Source organism: Lithobates pipiens, unplaced genomic scaffold (assembly GCF_037356315.1).
Source record: "Lithobates pipiens isolate NorthernLeopardFrog02 unplaced genomic scaffold, aLitPip1_a1.2 Scaffold_19, whole genome shotgun sequence".
Lineage (NCBI taxonomy): Eukaryota > Metazoa > Chordata > Amphibia > Anura > Ranidae > Lithobates > Lithobates pipiens.
This window is the reverse complement of record NW_027507764.1, coordinates 487,301,682-487,320,617: the sequence shown is the minus strand read 5'-3', so window position 1 is coordinate 487,320,617 and position 18,936 is coordinate 487,301,682. Positions and strand designations below refer to the sequence as shown.

The following is an 18,936-nucleotide window of genomic DNA, read 5'->3' as shown; positions in this document are numbered from 1 at the left end:
ATTAGGTTTTAAAACTGAAGGGGAGTGGTGCTTTCCACCGACACTCAGATTTCTTACTACTTTCCCAGAATAATTAGGAAAATGACAAGTGTACATTGAATTGTTAGTTATGAACTCACTAGTGAGCACATACTAGCAATTCCCACTCACTTAATGGATCAAAAAGTCAGACAGCCCAACTATTTAGATGTCAAACTACAATAAACTATAGACCTGTGTCAATAGGCTTTTGATAACATTTTGCTTTCCCATACAGATCTATAGGAATGCAAACCCACTTGATCCAAATCAGAAAGCCAACTGCACATTTTAAAAAAATGTCATACTGCTGGCAACTAATGCCATCAGCCCTCACAATCCAAGCTGGTCCACTGTGAGCACTACTGAAGGAGGGGGGCTGAGCAAGTAGTTTGTTTTCCCCAGGTCAGTCATTAGCAATGAAGTGTTCTGAAGGACCAACATCCTTCTGGGATTATAAAACCCTTAGGCTTGCCTCCTGATTTTGAACAGAGTGAAGAAGGCCGCGTTTAAAAAAAAAAAAAATTCCTTTTGAAAACAAACATTCAACGTATACCTGCTTTGTGCAATGGTTTTTGCAGAGCAGAGACCCTAGCCTCCTTTTTCTCTGGGCATTTCCCCCTTGCCGACTGCTTTGAGGGCACTCGTGCGTGCTCATGCCGGAGCTGGTGTTCCATGAAAATACCCAATTCATTAGGATCTACAATTATGTCACTTCTGGTTACACTAAACCATCATTAATTGGAGATTGATGACTTTGTTTTGACACAACACTGGCAAGCGTGCACACTCTGGTACATGAAGACTTTGCTGGTTTGACACAACAGCAGGTAACAAGGAGGCCATTTAGTTGGTTAGTATCAGAGCGGACTAACAATATCCACTCTTAATACCATGTACCAGAGTGTACGTTTGCTGATGTGTCAAAACAGCAAGTCGTCAAAACCTCCAAATCACTGCCGGTTTACAGTAACCAGAAGTGATGTAATTGGAGATCTCGATGAATTGGCTATTTTGACAGAACACCAGCTCTCTGCATCATAAGACACAGAATGCAGCTCAGCCCCGCCCCTTCCTCAATTGCTCGTGCGTGCATCTTGGCCAATTAGGGAGAGAACCACTGCTCCCGTGCACATCGGTGCAGGGGTTCTAACTATTTGCCCACTATTCAAAAACTAAAGAACAGAGGCTGCCATTACTACTCTTGCCTGAGAGACAGTTACCAGACTGTCATACTGAACCTCATCCCAGTACTTTGAGTATATTAGATCATAAAGTCCTAATCTGCATACTTGTTGCAGCTCAAAGTATGCAAGGCCAACAAAGGTATCCATCATTAAAGGGTTACTGTGAAATGTAAAAATTTAACACACCTGCCAACAATATGTTCCAAGGATAGGAGGGGGAACAAAAAAATAAATAAAAAAAGCATCCTTTCCTGAAGACAATCATTACTAAACATTTCTTTGCTAATGCAGGTGCAATATCTGTTATCAATGCCATTCAAAGATCCGTTCACCTTTGGTGTGACACTAGGGGGGGGCACCCACTGTCACTTTTCAAAAACACTGCAGCAGTGCAGGGCTCTGCTCACACAGCCACTTTAATGCACAGATTTCTGTGAATTGATAAAAACCACAGGTACCATCTGGCCACCACAGCAGACAGACTTGTTTCAATAGGGAGGATAGCAGGATGATATGTCTGCAGGAGCCCATATTGCACAAACAATACACTAATCGCAGGTGCAATACTTTCCAGACTCCTGCAATAAAAAAAATAAATGTACTTTTTTTCTGCAAAGGTGTACTTCGCCCTTATACTAAAACAGAAGCATTTAAAAAAAATAAAAACTACTTTAGAAGCGAATCATGGGTGGATAACATTGCTGAACTCTTTTAAAGCGGGGGTTACTGCAGCACTTGACTTAATATATGGACACTTACCTGTCCAGGGAGTCTGCTAATTCAGTTTGGCTGTCAGGTGCAGCAGCCGCCATTGCTGGTAAGGGAACCTGGCAGTGAACAGTTTTTGCTTCGCAGCCAGTTCCCTACTGCTCACGTGCAAAGGGTGCTGCGCTTTCAAATTGGCCTGGCCCCGCCACTGTCTCCCAGAAGTGGGGAAGGGTCCCCCCTAGTTCCTTCCTCCCCCCTTAAAAAGGTGCCAAATGTGGCACCGGAGGGGGGGAGATGAATAAGCAGAAGTTCCACTTTTGGGAAGAAATCTGCTTTAAGAATGCTAGTTACCTAGCTGTCAATGTTTTGACTTCAGTGCCAATTTGCTGGCCTGGGTATAAAGATAAGGGATTGCAACTTGTATGCTCTATTCACACTTGTACAACTCCAAATCAGCTCGACTTTTTAAGGCAACGTTGGGTAGGTAGGATTTTGTCCAAAGATGGACAACTGTTGCAGGTATGATTTTCGTGCAACTTTTGAGGTTTAACATTGAAATCTATGGCCCTAAAGTTGCATGAAAAAGTCAGACCAAAAGTAGTGCATGAACTACTTTGAAGTCACACATACATACATACATACATATCTGGTTATTATTGGAAAATATGGGGTACAACTTGTCATCTGATTTTGATGTCCAAAGTCGTAGAAGTGTGAATGGACAGAGGGGTAGATTTACTAAAACTGGAGTGTGCAAAATCTGGTGCACCAAATTTTCTACACTCCAGCTTTAGTAAATAAGCCCCATAGTATGACTTTTAATTCCCAGACCTAGAAAAAGCGGAACTTCACTCTCTCAATTAACATTGACCATTTCTAATTCTGATGCTGCTAGCTTTAGTAAAATAGATAGGATGGTATATTATCTTGAACTTTTAAACTTTGTTTTTACATTTCTTCAGTTACTTACTGGTTCCCATGCCTAGGCAAAAGGTCATACATACCAGGAGTCTCCAGGAGGGGTTCTTTCAGCCAACCACACCCTCCTACCTGCATGCCTGAGCTAAGGGCAGAAGGATTCTGGGAAGTAAATACTACATGAATCAACTGCCCTTATTCAAGAGGTCTACAGCCAGAAATGCTTGGGGGTGTTTTTCAAAGTTATTTCAGCGTAAACTAAAGCATGGATCCATAGATTGATGTTTACACGTTGAATATTTAAAAATGGTATTTAATTTTTTTGTTTGTGGTGCTCAGATGCAGTGTAATTCCACTTTAACAACCCAAACATGCGATTTATTGCAGCTTACCAGTCTTCAGCTGTGATGGTGGCAGAGTTATACATTTTTTTTTTCTTTTGTAAACTACTAAAGCCATTACTCCCTATGTAATAGAGATGAAGACATTGGGGGTTATTTACAAAAGGCAAATCCACTTTGCACTACAAGTGCAAAGTACACTTGAAAGTGCAGTCGCTGTAGATCCAAGGAGACATGCAATAAAAACAATGAATATTTTAGCTTGCACATGATTTTATCATCCAATCAGCAGAGCTTCCCCTCAGATTTACAGCGACTGCACTCCCAAGTGCAGTTTGCACTTGACTTTTGTAAACAACCCCCAATGTTTCACAGTACAGCCTGAGTGGCAACCATGGCTCTGTATTGACAAATTGGTTAAAAAAAAAAAAAAAAAAAAAAGACTAAAAAGCCTGAAAAAGGAAAAACCTAGTGCAACGCAGGCACCTAGCTGAAAAACTGGTAATCTACAATATATTTTTTTGTTTTAGATACACATGGAATCAGACCCAGCCAAGAGGAAACTAGCATTTTCTTAAAAAGCAATGGCAGGCCCATCACTTTTAAAAAAGCATGGATAACTTTTCAGGAGTCTTTTATGGTTAATGAGATGTTGTCTTGTCCCTGCTAAGACTTCCCCTTTCTTCTGTGACATGGACAGAGGTTAGTGACCACACTGGAGAGTAGTTACATCAACAAAAACATTCTAAAAGGGTCCAACACTGCTCTGCAGAAGCAGAGGTTTTCCCTTACTTGCTCTGGTCTGACAAGGAAGCATTCTTCTATACTGGGAAACCGCAATAAAGAATTGACAAATCTTAACCTTTGCCCGCTGGTCTTCATGTAGAATGAAAAAATCTTGTTACTTCCAGAAATATGTACTGTCTTTTTCATCGGTTTTAAGAGAGCATCTTAATGGTTGTCTGCAAGAAGAGCTGTTAATCAGCTAGGAGGGGCATTGTGCATGAAAATTTGCTGTACAAATATTCACAAACCTATCAAGTCACTGGATTCTAGTGACTTCACTGCAGCACACAATACTTGGGAAATGGTAAAAGGAAGCTGGCAGATAAACAATGGCTCACAAAATGGCTGGTTAGGCAACAAGGGGCCCTTTAAGTCATTAACAGATTGCCAATAAAGCTTTACCAAATTGTGTGTAGAATCGGTGTCAACGAAATTTGGTTTATAATCATCCACTGTTAATTGCTGAATAAAGTATTTGCTCTAAAAACAATTTTCGTAATAAAAAAAAAAAATGTCACTTAACAAAAAAACCTCAACTTTGATGCTACGGTGTGTGTAAGGCAGGAAGGAGGTAGACAGAAATCCAGAAGAGGAATTAGATCTAATAATTTAGAATCTGCACATCAAAGAGGTCACAAACTCCTTCACTGTCATCCAAGTTGAAGCTGTAGTCATCTCCTGGAGTGGGAGAAAGCCGCAGCAAAGGGAACACTGTGATAAAAAAGACAAACAGAAAATTAGATATGATATACAGCAGTTAAGATTTTTTCAGCTGACATTTTAAAAAAGACTAAATTCACCTTTTGTAAAATAAAAAATAGAGCAGTGGAAATTATATATAGATTTTATCTCTTGGGGCAACTATCCACAACCACATCCCAGTAATGGTCACAAGTCTGCTGAATGTTACACACCAAATACAGATATAACAAAATGTGAACTTATTCTTCAAATAAAAATATAGGACAGACTAGTGTAGACAAGGGGGTCGATTTACTAAAGGCAAATACACTTTGCACTACAAGTGTACTAAAAAGGGCACTTGGAAGAGCAGTCGCTGTAGATGAGAGGAAGCTCTGATTTTATCATCCAATCATGTGCAAGCAAAAAAAGCTATTTTCCTTGCAGGTCCCCCTCAGATCTATGACGACTGCACTTCTAAGTGCACTTGTAGTGCAAAGTGGAGTTACCTTTAGTAAATAACCCCCAAAGTATGCCATTTGCTTCCTCCTACATACGGTGAATGAACTTGTGCAGAATACAAAAGCAAGCATACTGTACTATGCTGACAAGAATCCAAAACTTTGGGTATGCAATTGATGTCTGAGAACTAACATTCATAAGAGAACCAGTGCCTAGAAATACAGTTACAAAGCTATACACGCAATTAAAATTTCTTAATGCAAATCTTAAGACACCAATAAAAAAAAATATCACACTTCATTGTGACACTACCCCTGCGATCACATACTAGGAGAAAAAAAAAAAAAAATTATATATATATATATAATAGAATATAATACACACACACACACACACACCACATACTTTTAATCTCAAAGTAGTCATGGGTAGTATGTGTGCGACAGATATGATACAATGCATCCAGAAAGTATTTACAGCATTTCACTTTTTTCACATTGTCACAGCCTTATTCTAAAACTGATTAAATTCATGAATTTTCTTCAAAATTCTATAAATACCCAATTAATGGCAACGTGAAAGGTTTGAAATCTTTGCAAATGTATTAAAAATAAAAAAGTGAAAGCGTCACTTGTACGCAAGTATTCACAGTCTTTGCCATGACACTCAAAATTGAGCTCAGGTGCATCCTGTTTCCACTGATCATCCTTTGAGATGTTTCTACAACTTAAAGGGAGTCCACCTGTGTTAAATGCAGTTGATGGGACACAATTGGGAAAGGCACACACCTGTCTATATACGGACACACAGTTAAAAAGTATAAATACTTACCTATGTGGATGCAGCATTTGTCCGATGCTGCACCTGTCCCCTGGCGCCTCTACACTGACAACAGCGTGATCGCTCGGTTTTTAGAGCTCCCCGGGCAGAGAGCTGCAGACTGTCATTCACCTCTCTGCTCATTGGAGCACTGGGCTGTGGAGGGTCGCAAGTGGCCGGCTCACGCTCTCAGCAGCTCACAGAGGCTGAGTCAGGTGTCAGTCCAGGCACCTGGCAGATTCCAACTCTGGTTGTGACGACGTGGAGCCTGGACTGACATCTGTGACGTCAGCCTGCTCTCTGCTGACAACAGGTCACAGGAGTGCAAAATGACCTGCACTCGTGTGATCCATAGGAGAAGTACAGCCAAAATGAGCTTTGGCTATACTTCTCCTTTAACAGTGCATGTCAGATCACAAATCAAGCCATGAAGGCCAAGGAATTGTTTTGTAGACCTCAGACAGGATTGTATTGAGGCACAGATACATTTCTGCAGCATTGAAGGTCCCAATGAGAACAGTGGTCCCTAACATCCACAAATGGAAGTTTGGAACCACCAAGACCTACAGTGGGCCGCCCGGCCAAACTAAGCAATCAGGGGGGAGAAGGGAGGCTTAGTCAGAGAGGTGACCAAGAACACAATGGTCATTCTGACAGATGTCTGTGGGGAGAGGAGAACCTTCCAGAAGCACAATCAGCTCTGCAGCACTTCACCAATCAGGCCTGCATAGTAGAGTGGCCAGAGAGAAGCCACTCAGTAAAAAGGCACATGACAGCCCACCTGGAGTTTGCCTAAAGGACTGACCACGAGAAACTAAGATTGAAGTCTTTGGCCTGAATGGAAAGCGTCATTTCTGGAGGAAATCAGGCACCGCTCATCCCCTGGTCAATACCATCTCTACAGTGAAGCGTGGTGATGGCAGCATCATGCTTTGGGGATGTTTTTCAGTGGCAGGAACTGGGAGACTAGTCAGGATCGAGGGAAAGATGAAGGCAGCAATATAGAGACATCCTTTATGAAAACCTGTTCTGAAGTGCTCTGGATCTCAGGCCAGGTGAAGGTTCATCTTCCAACAGGCCAATGACTCCAAGCACACAGCCAAGATAAGAAAGGTGTGGCTACAGGACAACTCTGAACATCCCCGAGTGGCCCAGACTTGAACCAGATCTGAAAATGGCTGTGTACCGACATTCCTCATCCAACCATGATGGGGCTTGAGGTGTCCTGTAAAGAAGAATGGGAGAAACTGCCCAAAAATAGGTGTGCCAAGCTTGTAGCATCATACTCAAAAAGACTTGGGGCAGAAATTGGTGTCAAAGTTGCTTCAACAAACTATTGAGCAAAGGCTGTGAATACTTATGTACATGTGATGTTTTTTGTTTATTTTTGATAAATTTACAAAGATTTCAAACAAACTTCTTTCACATTATCATGGGGCATGGTTTGTAGCATTTTGAGAAAAATAATGAATTTAATCCATTTTGGAAAAAGGCTATAACATAAAATGTGGAAAAAGTGAAGCGCTGTGAATACTTTAGGATGCACTGTATAACACACACACACACACACACTTTAGGACCACTCACCTAATATTTAAGGTCCCCCTTTTCCACCAAAACAGCCCTGACTCATCAATGCATGGGATGTCACTAAATGTCTGAAGCTACGCTGTGATGTGCCACCAAACTGTCAGAAGATTCTTTAGGTCATGTAAGTTGTGAGGTGGTGCTTCCTTAGATCAGACTTTGTTTTTCCAGCACATCCCACAGATTCTCAATTGAAGAGAGATATTGAGAATTTGGAGGTCAAGTCAGCACCTTGAACTAGTGTTCCTCAAACTATCCTTGAACTATTTTTGCAGTATGTCAGGACATAATATCCTACAGAAGGGCCACTGCCATCAGGGAATACCATTTCCATGAAGGGTACTTGATCAGCAACAATGTTTAGGTAGTTGGTCCTGCCATTCATGTTGATGTTACTTGACACATACCAAGTCTTTGCAGTAAAACAAAAACATTGCCCAAATGATTCACTTTGCCAGCTTGCCTTCTTCCCATTATGGTGCCATCTTTTCCCCGCTGTCCTCATGCCCGTTGTAGGCGCTTTTGACTGGAGGGGTAAGCATGGGCACCCCTACTGGTCTTCAGCTACACGGCCCCACTCAAACTGCGATGCCCTTTTTTCTGCTTTAAACACATCAACTTCAGGTACAACATGTTTACTTCATGCCAAAACATCCCACCTACTTTCAGATGCCACTGTAAAGCCCCATACACACAATCGGACTTTGTACAAACTTTCCCGTGGACTTTTGTACAAAGGGCGTTGGCCGCAAGTTTGTATCGCATACACATGATCTGACTTTTTAGGCAACAAAAACGAACTTAGTGACATTTCAACGTACTGACAACACTTCAAAAGAGGACGTTCAATTACTCCAGCACCACCTTTGGTCAACTTCTGTATTGTTGTCTGATCTTTTGCATTGGTTCTGAGCATGCTTGTTTGTACTTTGTACAAAAGTCCGATGGTTTTGTGTACACACGAGCGGGCTTTGCTCCACTGGACTTAAGTTGTCAAAAAGTTTGTTTGTTCGCACAGGCAACAAAAGTCCAGTGAAAAACTGAAATAGTTTGTCAGATGGAGCGTACACACGGTCGGATGTTGCACCAAAACCACCAATTTGCATGTTTGTTGTCAAAAAGTCAGATCGTGTGTACGGGCCTGAAGGAGATAACCAGTTATTCACTTAACCTGTCATTGGTCATAAAGTTATGGCTGATCAGTGTAAAAATAAGAAGTGGTAATACTTACCATCCGAAGACATTAGCTCATCAATTAAGTCACCACTTATCTGACCTAAAAAAACAAAACAAAAACACCCCATTTAGATAATTTTTTTGTGAACAATTTGTCTAGTACTGAAACTGAACAACAAAAACACATTTCCCCAACATTGCGTTTTCACTCAAATTAAACCGTGATGGTGATTAAATTACTGATTTAAGATTAGGGGACCTGAAAATGGGGACTGTTGGGAATAGGTTGTAGAAACAAGTGCAGCCCCCCCCCACGGAGGACAGTCAGGACATAAAATCCCTGCCCACTTACGCCACCTAGGAAGCGTGTCTGGCGAGTGGCAGCTCTCTTTATCCTTCTGTGGATCACGGCGGCTTCCACCAGGGATCTCCCCCCTCTTAGGTGTCCAATAGGATGACCTGTCCTTTCAGCCATTTGAAAAACTGGTATCAGAGCACTTCCTGATTGGTGGAGAGGCAATTCAATGTTAAAATAGCAAATATTAATTCGCTATTCTTCACACCTGAGTGTCCTCCAGGAACAACGCTCTGCACCCCAAACCCACCCCATTTTGAAGCATGTTACTACCCCTATGGCTCTAATCAGGTGCAAAAAAAAAAAAAAAAAATATTAAAAAAATAAAAAAAACACACCCCCGCTGTAATTCAGAACTCAAGAATGGAGAAGTCATTCGAGGAAATCTGGTGATCGCAGATAAAATCATCTGAAAAACTATACTCATGGAAATAGATTACTTTAACATATTTTAAAACAAGCAAACATTAGATTGGCGATTCAAATCGTGCCTTCAAATATGGCAATACACTTGAAAAAAAAAAAATGCATTCAAATTTTCACAAATTCATATGGTCAACCTCAGGCCTCAATTACTTCCAAACAGGCCATGTTTTGAGAATTTCACTTAAATAGAATAGATGCCGCATATACCAAATCACAGACATTAAAAATAAAAGCGCCTGTGCAAGGCGAGGGAAATACTGAAAACATGACCTGTTGAGGGTACTTGAGGAGCGAAGTTGGAAACCACTGATCTAAATTAACAAAAATTTGATTTGTCATATGTAAAAAGCAAACCTTACATTTAACATGCCAAGGCTGGTTTCACACGGGCTGTTCAATCAGGTCTGCTTGTAAAGTTTCTCAGGCAGACCTAATCAGGCCATCCATAGCTCTCTATGGAGCAGAGGCGGCAGATTTCAGCAAGTCATTTGTCTTGTGTGTATGGCAGCCAATCTAACAGAAGCTTGCCGTTTGGCTAGCTTCTGTTGTACGTGCATACTGGAAGACCAGCAGCTTACTGGCTCACAATCATGGCTCTCAGCCAATGCTTGAGAGCGCTGGCCAGAGAGTTCTGGCAGGGGGGTGGGTGGCAACAGCTCTGAACGGAGCGGTCAAGTTTTTTTCCCCGTTCGACACTCCGGGTTAGGAAACAAAATAAAAATAATCAAAAAACTGAAACACTGGTGGTGTGCGCTAGGGCTTTACGGACATGAACATCACCAGTGACACCAATACAAAGGTCAGTGCTAATACTATATACCGTCACTGTACTCATGACACTGGCTGGGAAGTGTTAACTGTGTGCCTAACAAGCGTCATGTGTGCATTATGTGCCGTTTTTAATCCCTGCTTTGAAGGACGAAAAATAAAAAACAGCCACATCACTGCTCTCTGTAATAGTCAAGTGTGAGTAGACAGAGGTCTTTATTGTGATTCAAAGCCTACATGCAGGTTCCACCCATAAATCATTGGCTGGGACCTTCTGACCCAATTGTGCTTTACCGAGTTACAGTACAAATCCAGGCAGGGGCCACAGGCACCCTATAACTGGTAATGCCAAATCACGTACATGCAAAGCTACCCGACCACAGTATATATACACTCCTCATTGGCCCACTGGCTGTTATTGACAGCAGTGGGAACCAATTGCTCCCTCTGCTGTGGGAGCCAATGTGGAGAGAGAAACCCAAGGGCCTCTGCTCTCATACACATTGCTAGATCAAGATGAGGCTCATGTATTTGAGGGGGAGCTGCACCCAGGTGGGTTTTTCTGTTCAAATTTTTTATTAAAGACCACAGAATACAACCAGAAGTAATCTAGGTTGAAAATATAGACCATATCTCACAGTACAACTTCTGTGTGGTTTATGCTGTAACAACCAAACATCACAGAACAGGGTATGGTGATATTAACAGCTGCATAGACCATGTCAAGTGTCAGAGGGCGTTTACAGTGGAAAGGGGAGCATCACCGAACAGTATAGAACTTAAACTCATCCACTGCAGGTCAGGGGAATAAAGGCCGTAGGATAGGTCTAGGCAATAAGCCTTATCCTTGTTATAGGAGTTATAAGTAAAACATTTTGGTCAAAGTAAAAAAAAAAAAAAAAAAAAGAATCCAGTAGGCAGAAAAAGTAGAGGATAGTATGTAGAGGAAGAGAAGGGCGTGCAGGAAAGAAGAGATGTTGGCGGGACCACACGGATCCCCTGGTAGGCCATCGAACGAGACAATGGTGTTCTGAGATTTACGGTACAAGCAAATTTGTGTCAAAATCTGTAGGGAGGAAATTATCCACCCAGGGTGTCCAAGTTTTGCAGTGTTGGGGGATTCACCCAGGTGGGTTTTTAGAACCACCTGCCTTTAGAACCACTTTGAAACCCTAGTCAGCCTGGTTTTACACCGTATCCTATTGGGGGGGAGATCTCCCTTCATTTCATGTCCTGTGTCAAAAGTAGTAAAGGGAAAATTCTCCATAGTGAGAAATTGCCCTCTTAGCAGTTCGTAAAACAGTTATTCAAACATTTTCCCCAACCTCCTTTTTTGGTGGCAACTGTAATTATGAATTTCCCATCATATGTTATCTTAGCGACAATGGTCACCAGGACCAAAAAATAAAATACATTTTGGTTATACATACTATACACTTCAACAGTCCAGAACAGGCAAAAAAAATAAAAATGTGTACTATGGCCCACCATCTGTGCCATCATTGGCTGGACCAAAAGGATTATCTAAAGCAGAATGTGATGGTATAGACGCAACAAGAAATGGCTGAGAGACGTTATTGTGCCCAGACAGGGAGGAGACAGAGGCTATAAATTAAGGCCACCACTGAAGACGCACAATAGTCCAAAAGCTTTCTACATCTGGAGTCAGCAGTGAATATTCTGAAAGCCCAGGGAAGAGTTATAATCATTTGATAACATACTTATAGGACTTACATTTTACGAATGTTTGAAAGAACTTTTAACTCTAGTTAAAATAAAAAAAAATGCACCTTCTTGATCATCCATTTTTGTCATGTCGAATGAATTAGGTTTGAGGATATTGCCGACATCCAGGGGAAGCAGCTGTGGTTGGTAATCAATTGAGCTGGCAGTAGTCTGAGTTAGATCTGAAGTTAGTGGATACAAAAACGAATCTGGCAGTTCTGAAAAGCTACTCGTAGTGCTCTCCTGCATATTTTCATCTACAAAGATGATAAAATGAAAATGAACATTTGAAATATGATTCCTAACCAAAATAAATTATAGAAATTTTAGATTAACATGCTTTCAAAAAAAAAAAAAAAAAAAACACACGGTAGTTATTGTCCTCAGCAGACCTTCCCTGAAAGTAAGCATCACACTGATGGCTTTGACAAAACTCTTGTTCTTAGTAGGGACACTGTGGGATTTATTTACTAAAGAGTGCAAAATCAGGTTAATGTCTGCATTAAAACCAATCGGCTTCCAGGTCTTTGTCAACATACAGAGCTGCACCAGTTTAAATAAATCTACCCCATTGATACAAAGGCCAATCTAGTCATCTAGACAGAGGAGATGACAGACAGATTATTAATATATTATACACACACACACACTCTATCATTCACATACATACATACATACATACATACATACATACATACACACACACACACACAATTGAAATCCAGACAACAGATCGCAACACCTTTTGTTATGGTTTTCAGCCACTAGCAGGGTGCTTTTAACCCTCGCTAGCGGCTGAAAAAGCAGCAGCACTATACCGGTGGTTTGGCGGCGCTGCCCATTGATTTCAATTGGCAGGATCGGTGTATATGCCACTTCTACAGGGCTGCAAAGATGCAGCTTGCATGACTTCCAGCTGGCGTCCTTCCAGCACACTGCTCCATCGTGAAAGCACTTTGGCTTTCACACTGGAGTGAGGAGAGGCTCTTTATAGGTGCCATTTTTAGCGATTTAGCACCTGTAAAGCACCTCAGTGTGACAGCAGCTTTAGAAAGGAGACCCCAGCACATTGCTAGTAAAATGAAATGCCCCGAAGATGCAGTAAAAAAGTCAAAACATTATGCCCCTCCCGCCAATATTCTCATTCATGCAATATAAAAGGAGTTGCATTGTACTAGCATAAGGGCCCAATCACACTAGGATTTGCATGTGAATTGCACAGGAACACTGTGAAAATCGCATGCAGTTCTGTGCAGTGCAATTTCAGCCCATTGCAACAAAAAGATGGCGTATGCACTACTTTTGGAAATACACTGCAACGGGATCGCGTTGTACTTTTTTTACCACGTGATCCAGTGGGGGTAAACACAGTGCATTTGGAGCGTCATTAACTTTGTACTGACAGCCACTGCAGATCAAGAACAATGCAATTGGATTGCGGTGCAGGAAATCAGCACAGACCACTTGTTTACCGCACATCATTCTAGTGTGAACAGGCCTTAACATCTGAAAGATTTAGGCACACACAAATTCACAATGTAGAGAAGCAAGATCTTCTAAGCCATTGGTATAGAAAGGCTTGGTATGTAGATCGAATTGAATTCCTGACAGCGAACGTGGCAAATGCCAAGAGCCTAGAATGACCAGACATGTTTTTAAGTTTTGAAAATGAAATATCCCATACAAGGCGAGTTCTTTGCCAAAAATATAATAAAAAAAAAAAAAAAAAAAAAAACACCCCACACTTAATTGAACCTCCGTGTAGTCCTATGATTACCTACTTGTACTGGACTGTGATGGGTTGTTACGCGGCACATGCTCTGGTTGAGGATCTCGGGTGTGTCGTTTCCTGGAAGTGTCAGAATGTGTGATGTCATCAGGTGGGGGCACTGGGAAAGCAACAGGCTTTGATGTTCTAGATTCCTTATTAATAAGAAGCACATTAATTGGCCCAGAGCTACTCTTCAAACTGATCTGGTACTTTTTTTGTCCATTTTGGCCCTGGAAAAAAAAAAAAAAAGGAAAAAATAAAAATTGTGAGAAGTTGTGAGAAAACAAGAGCCATTTGCTCCATTTCAGTAACAGAGCTCACAGTTTATATTGTTCCATTTTAAAATCCCCATGTCAGATGAAAAAACCCACACAGTGCTTTGTGTTCCACTGCTGGGTATTAATTTACATTCAATCTTCTGTTCATCTCAGACAGCGTGTCTGGATATTTCAGCATTGTCTGTTGATTAAATATACTGATGTAGCTTAACTGAAAGCAGCAAAAGTACATCATCCATCTCACTCACAAAACACATTACAAGCAATGTTACAGGGCAAGGCCGCAGATTAAAAGCTCTGACAAGCAAACAATATCAGACTGGTTCCCGCTTTTAGTGATAGTTGCCTGCAAATTTTAAAGAAGCCATACATCTTAATCTCAGCATAATTTTAAAACAGATAAATGATAAACATAGGATTTTATTTTTACCAAGAAAGGAAAAGCAAGAAGCCATCAGCCACCAGGTGGCAGCATTCTGATAAAATAAAGGTGGAAATAAATGAACCAACTTCGCTTTGTATACAAACAAAAGTATATATTGCAGCTTGTCGGGTGGTGCTGCATTCGGTTTTTTTGGCACTCTTAGAATAGATATACCAAAATACGTATAATGTATATATTAACCAGATTAAAAGCAAGCAACAAGAGAAAGTCATTGGTAGACCTTGGTCACACAGGTGATAAGCCATTCTTACCTTTTCTGGAATGGGAACTTCTAGTTGTGTACCAGAAGGAGCTTGAACTGCCAAAAGGGTGTCACCTAAGCAACAAAGTAATCATGTTGAATACATTCTAAAAACAGAATAAAATAGACTAGTTTTTTTTTCTTCATGAATAGAGACCCTTGAGCAGTTTGCAACTTTGCCACAAGCCCTGCAGGCGCAAAGTTAATTATAGAGCATCACAAGGCAAAAAGTGAAATTAGTCAAAAGAACCGTTAATGCCATGCTATGAGAAAAAAGGTTCACCTATACATGACAGGACACAGGGCATCTTCCTCTCCATTATAATATAGTTATGTTGCCACCTTAAGGTATTTAAACATTGACAAAAATAAAAAATAAAAAAACCCACACAAGAAAAAAAAAAAAAAGAAAGACAAAAAATCCCCTCCTAGGCATAACCTCTTCCCCACCCCTGCAAGGAAAGGCTTCAAGTTGTATTAAAGCTTCGCTTTTTTTAATATAACAAACATGTTGTACTTGCATGTCCGGTACAGTAGTTTTGCACAGACCAGCTCCTCTTCAAGTCCCCCACCAGCACTCCTGCGCCTTCTCGAGCAGTGCTCCCAGACAAAGCCGCTTGCCCTGGGGGCACCGCTGCATGCTCGCTCCTGAGCCACTCCTCTGTACATCCATAAGACAGAGCTGAAGCTTGGCCCCCTTCTTTCTGCCTCATTGGCTCACTGGCTATGATTGACAGCAGTGAGAGCCAAGAGGAATACTGGTGAACACTCTGGAAGCTGTGAACAGGCAGAACAGTAAAGCCACAAACTGAAAGTGGCAGTCTTCCATTACAAACTGAAGAAACCTTTGGAAAGATTGAACACGCACGCAAGCATCTTTGATATCCACCGATGTCAGGAATCCTCCTGCTGGAGAGGCCACCGCTGACTACACAAATTAAACCTGGAATGTCTGCACTCATAGAAACTTGTTGAATCTCTTGAGATACAAGATGAGACTAACATCACTATATTAGAAACCGGCAAATTCTCTGTCCTCCGAAACCGGAATGATCACTCCTTCAGAAAGGGGGGGGGGGGAATGGAGAGCTTGCAAAAGAGCAAATCTTTTTGGATTCGAACCATCATACAAGCATAAAAACAGAGGAGGAATTTTTAGAAATTCTAGATTGCAGCCACTACATTGCAGACCTTCTCCTCCCCTGCCAAACCTTTGGTAAGGGGATCATTGGCATGCCTTTGCAGAGCAAGTGGGACACCACTTTATTGTGAAGAGGGTAGAGGTCGACCGATATGGGTTTTTCTCTGGCCGATGCCGATATTTAGAAATCATGGCGGCCGATAGCCGATATATGATGCCGATTTTTTTTTTGGGCCGATATGTTAGGCCGATTTTATTTATTTATTTTTTTCCTTTTTTATTTATTATTATTTTTTTTTTAATCCCCCCTTGATCTAACACACCTTTCCCACTGGGGCGTTTTTCAGGCGCTTTTGGGCTAAAAATAGCGCCTGTAAAGTGCCTGCAAAACGGCTCCCCTGCAGTCTGTGTGAAAGACAGAGTGCTTTCACACTGAGGCGATGCGCTGGCAGGATCTTAAAAAAAAAAAAAAGTCCTGCAAGCAGCACGTTTGGAGTGATGTGTACCGCTCCTCCACCACTCCTGCCCATTGATATGAATGGGCACCACTGCCGAAGCGCATGCAATGCGATTTGGCAGCAGTGCTTCATGGGCGCATTTAACCTCTTCCTCGGCCGCTAGCTGGGTTATATTTGCCCCACTAGCAGCCAAATGGCACCGCTAAAATGGTAAAGAGCCGCTAAAACTTGCGTTTTACCATCAACGCCTGCCCGCTCCAGTGTGAAAGCAGTCTTCATAAGTGATACAGAAAATTTCTTACATTTAAACATAACAAACCTCCAATCAGTTTACTTGTATGTATGATTTAGATTAAAAAAAAAACAAAAAAAAAAACCTATATATTAAAATAAAAACAGGTAGTCAAAAACTTTTGGACGAAAAAAAAAAATGGGCTAACTTTACTGTTTATTTTACTTTTTAAATAGTGCATTTGAAAGACCTCTGTGCAAATGCCGTGTGACATAAAATATTGCAACAACCGCTATTTTATTCCCTAGGATCTCTGCTAAAAAATATATATATAATTTTTGGGGGGGTCTAAGTGATTTTATGGCAGAAAATACAGGATTTTTACTTGTAAGCAACAAGTGTCAGAAAAGATTTAGTCTTTAAATGGTTAAACTGAGAACTTCTACACACCAAGATGACTTCATTCATTCAAGTGTAAACATTGTATCATTTAGTTCTTTTCTTGGCAGCCTGCCCAGAGAGGAGGAAAGAGTTTCTATAGCAACTTACACTGACTTCTATACAGAAGTCATTTCAAAGTCCTGCTGTAGTTCTAAATCGGCTTTTTATCAGCACAAGGCCGATGCCGATTATTTAAAAAACGGCAAATATCGGCCGATATATCGGCCGGCCGATATATCGGTCGACCTCTAGAAGAGGGCATGTTCCCCAACTTAGCAGGCTTTAGAGTCTGTTTTTTCCCAATGGAGAACGGGGTTTGGGCTTGGAGGCAGAGCGGCAGGTATTTGAACCTTGGGTTTAGCCTTCTTTTTAAGTGGTAACAGCCCTCTTATCCATAGCCTCCTTCTCAATGTAATTATCCAAGGAAGGACCAAACAATCTTTACTCTTGAAAAGGTAAATGTTCCACATGCTTCTTGCAGGGTAATGCCGCTGATCAACCATAAATTCCTGCACATGTATATGGACAAGAAATTTGCTGCATGTGGGAAATTCTCCAGGTGTCGGCTTGTTTCCATACGTCCACTAGTAGGCTCCCTCCATCATGCGAGAGGCCTTAAGACTTTGGCACAGGCCTACAGCTGCAATTGCCAGCAGTAAAGCTTCCCCCACCAGAGTAAATTAAGGCTTTAAATTAGGCCTCCAGGCGTTTGTGCGTGGCATCTTTAACAGGACCTCATCCACTAGATACGCAAGCATCTTCACGAGATAAACTGCTGGATCCACCGAAGGCATACTTCATTGCTTAGTGACCCTACTCGCTATAGGCTATTTCTAATGAAACCTTTCACGGAACACCTCGTCAGGGGGTGCCCAGTCCGAGTCCAAAACATCCTTCAAAAGGAGCACGTACAAAAAGGATGGAGGATGTTGTGGCGGCTGCTACAACCCAAATCTTTTAACCCTTAGAATAGAGGATCTGAGAATCCAGGACTTTATTATTCCAGTCAACTTCCCAGAGAAAAAAAAAAAAAAAAAAATCACAAAAAGGTCTTTTTGGTCCATGATAAACTCTGACCCTGTGATTTTTCAGGAGTAGATATTTTGGATGAGGATTCTTCTGTGTCCCCCTTCCTCCAGAACATTAATTTTCCTTTCCTCTACTTTATCTTCCACTGGTTCCACCTCATATAATGAGGGTGGAAGGAACGCTTCAATTTGCAAACAAACAATGTGGTCCAAGCTGGCAAGTATTCTGGATAACTGCTGTACCCCAGCAATAGCAGATAAGCACTCCTCCCTTTGTCACAAAGGAACTGATGCAAGGGGACCCAAAAGTAGCAAAGAAACCAGATATAATAGTGAACGAGTCAGAACTGTATGCAACATACTGACCCCCAGGGGATATATTGCATGGGGTGCAGTGTTCAGGTTCCTCCATCACCTACGACACTAGCAAAAAATAAAAAATAAAACAACCCCTTAAGCTTTGCCTAGGAGAGGAGTTCCTGTATATTTTGCCTATGTCCAATTCCTGAAGGTGACAGTATAACCACAACCATAATGGAGAAGATACCCTGTATTGTACAGTAAAGAGAAAGAAAAAAAAATTACAATAATGTAAGGTTAAAGCGCAACTAAAAAGGCAAAAAACACCCCCCACCCATTTTGGATAAAGTAAAGAAGGGCCATCACCCCAGTCCACTTTTTGCCATCTATGTCCCATTGGGGAGATTTCCATTCAACTTCCTGTCCCATAGGCAAAACAGGAAGTGAGGAAATCCCAGTGTGTCACCAGAATAATGCATATTTGTTATTGTGTCCCCATTGGAAGATTTCCCCCTCTATTAGTGTTCCAACGTCAACCCAAAATGTGGGATTCTTTTACTTTCGATACATGTAAACAGAACAAATAGAAAAAGCAAATCTTCCTAACGGGGCAGAGAAAGTAGTAAAAACTGTTCTAATGCCTC

The 18,936-nt window shown here is 41.4% G+C and overlaps 1 protein-coding gene across 1 annotated transcript in view; it reads right to left on the bottom strand.

Moving 5' to 3' along the window:
- Positions 1-4,304: 4,304 nt before the first annotated feature.
- Positions 4,305-18,936, bottom strand: part of E2F5 (E2F transcription factor 5) — a 48,080-nt gene continuing 33,448 nt past the window's right edge. Inside the window, exons 5-9 of the mRNA XM_077492961.1 lie at positions 14,703-14,767; positions 13,739-13,958; positions 12,023-12,214; positions 8,739-8,783; positions 4,305-4,669 (exon numbers count right to left, since the gene is read on the bottom strand). Of these exons, the coding sequence (XP_077349087.1) occupies positions 4,560-4,669; positions 8,739-8,783; positions 12,023-12,214; positions 13,739-13,958; positions 14,703-14,767 (632 nt within the window). The 3' untranslated portion in view covers positions 4,305-4,559. The remainder of the gene's footprint in view (positions 4,670-8,738; positions 8,784-12,022; positions 12,215-13,738; positions 13,959-14,702; positions 14,768-18,936) is intronic.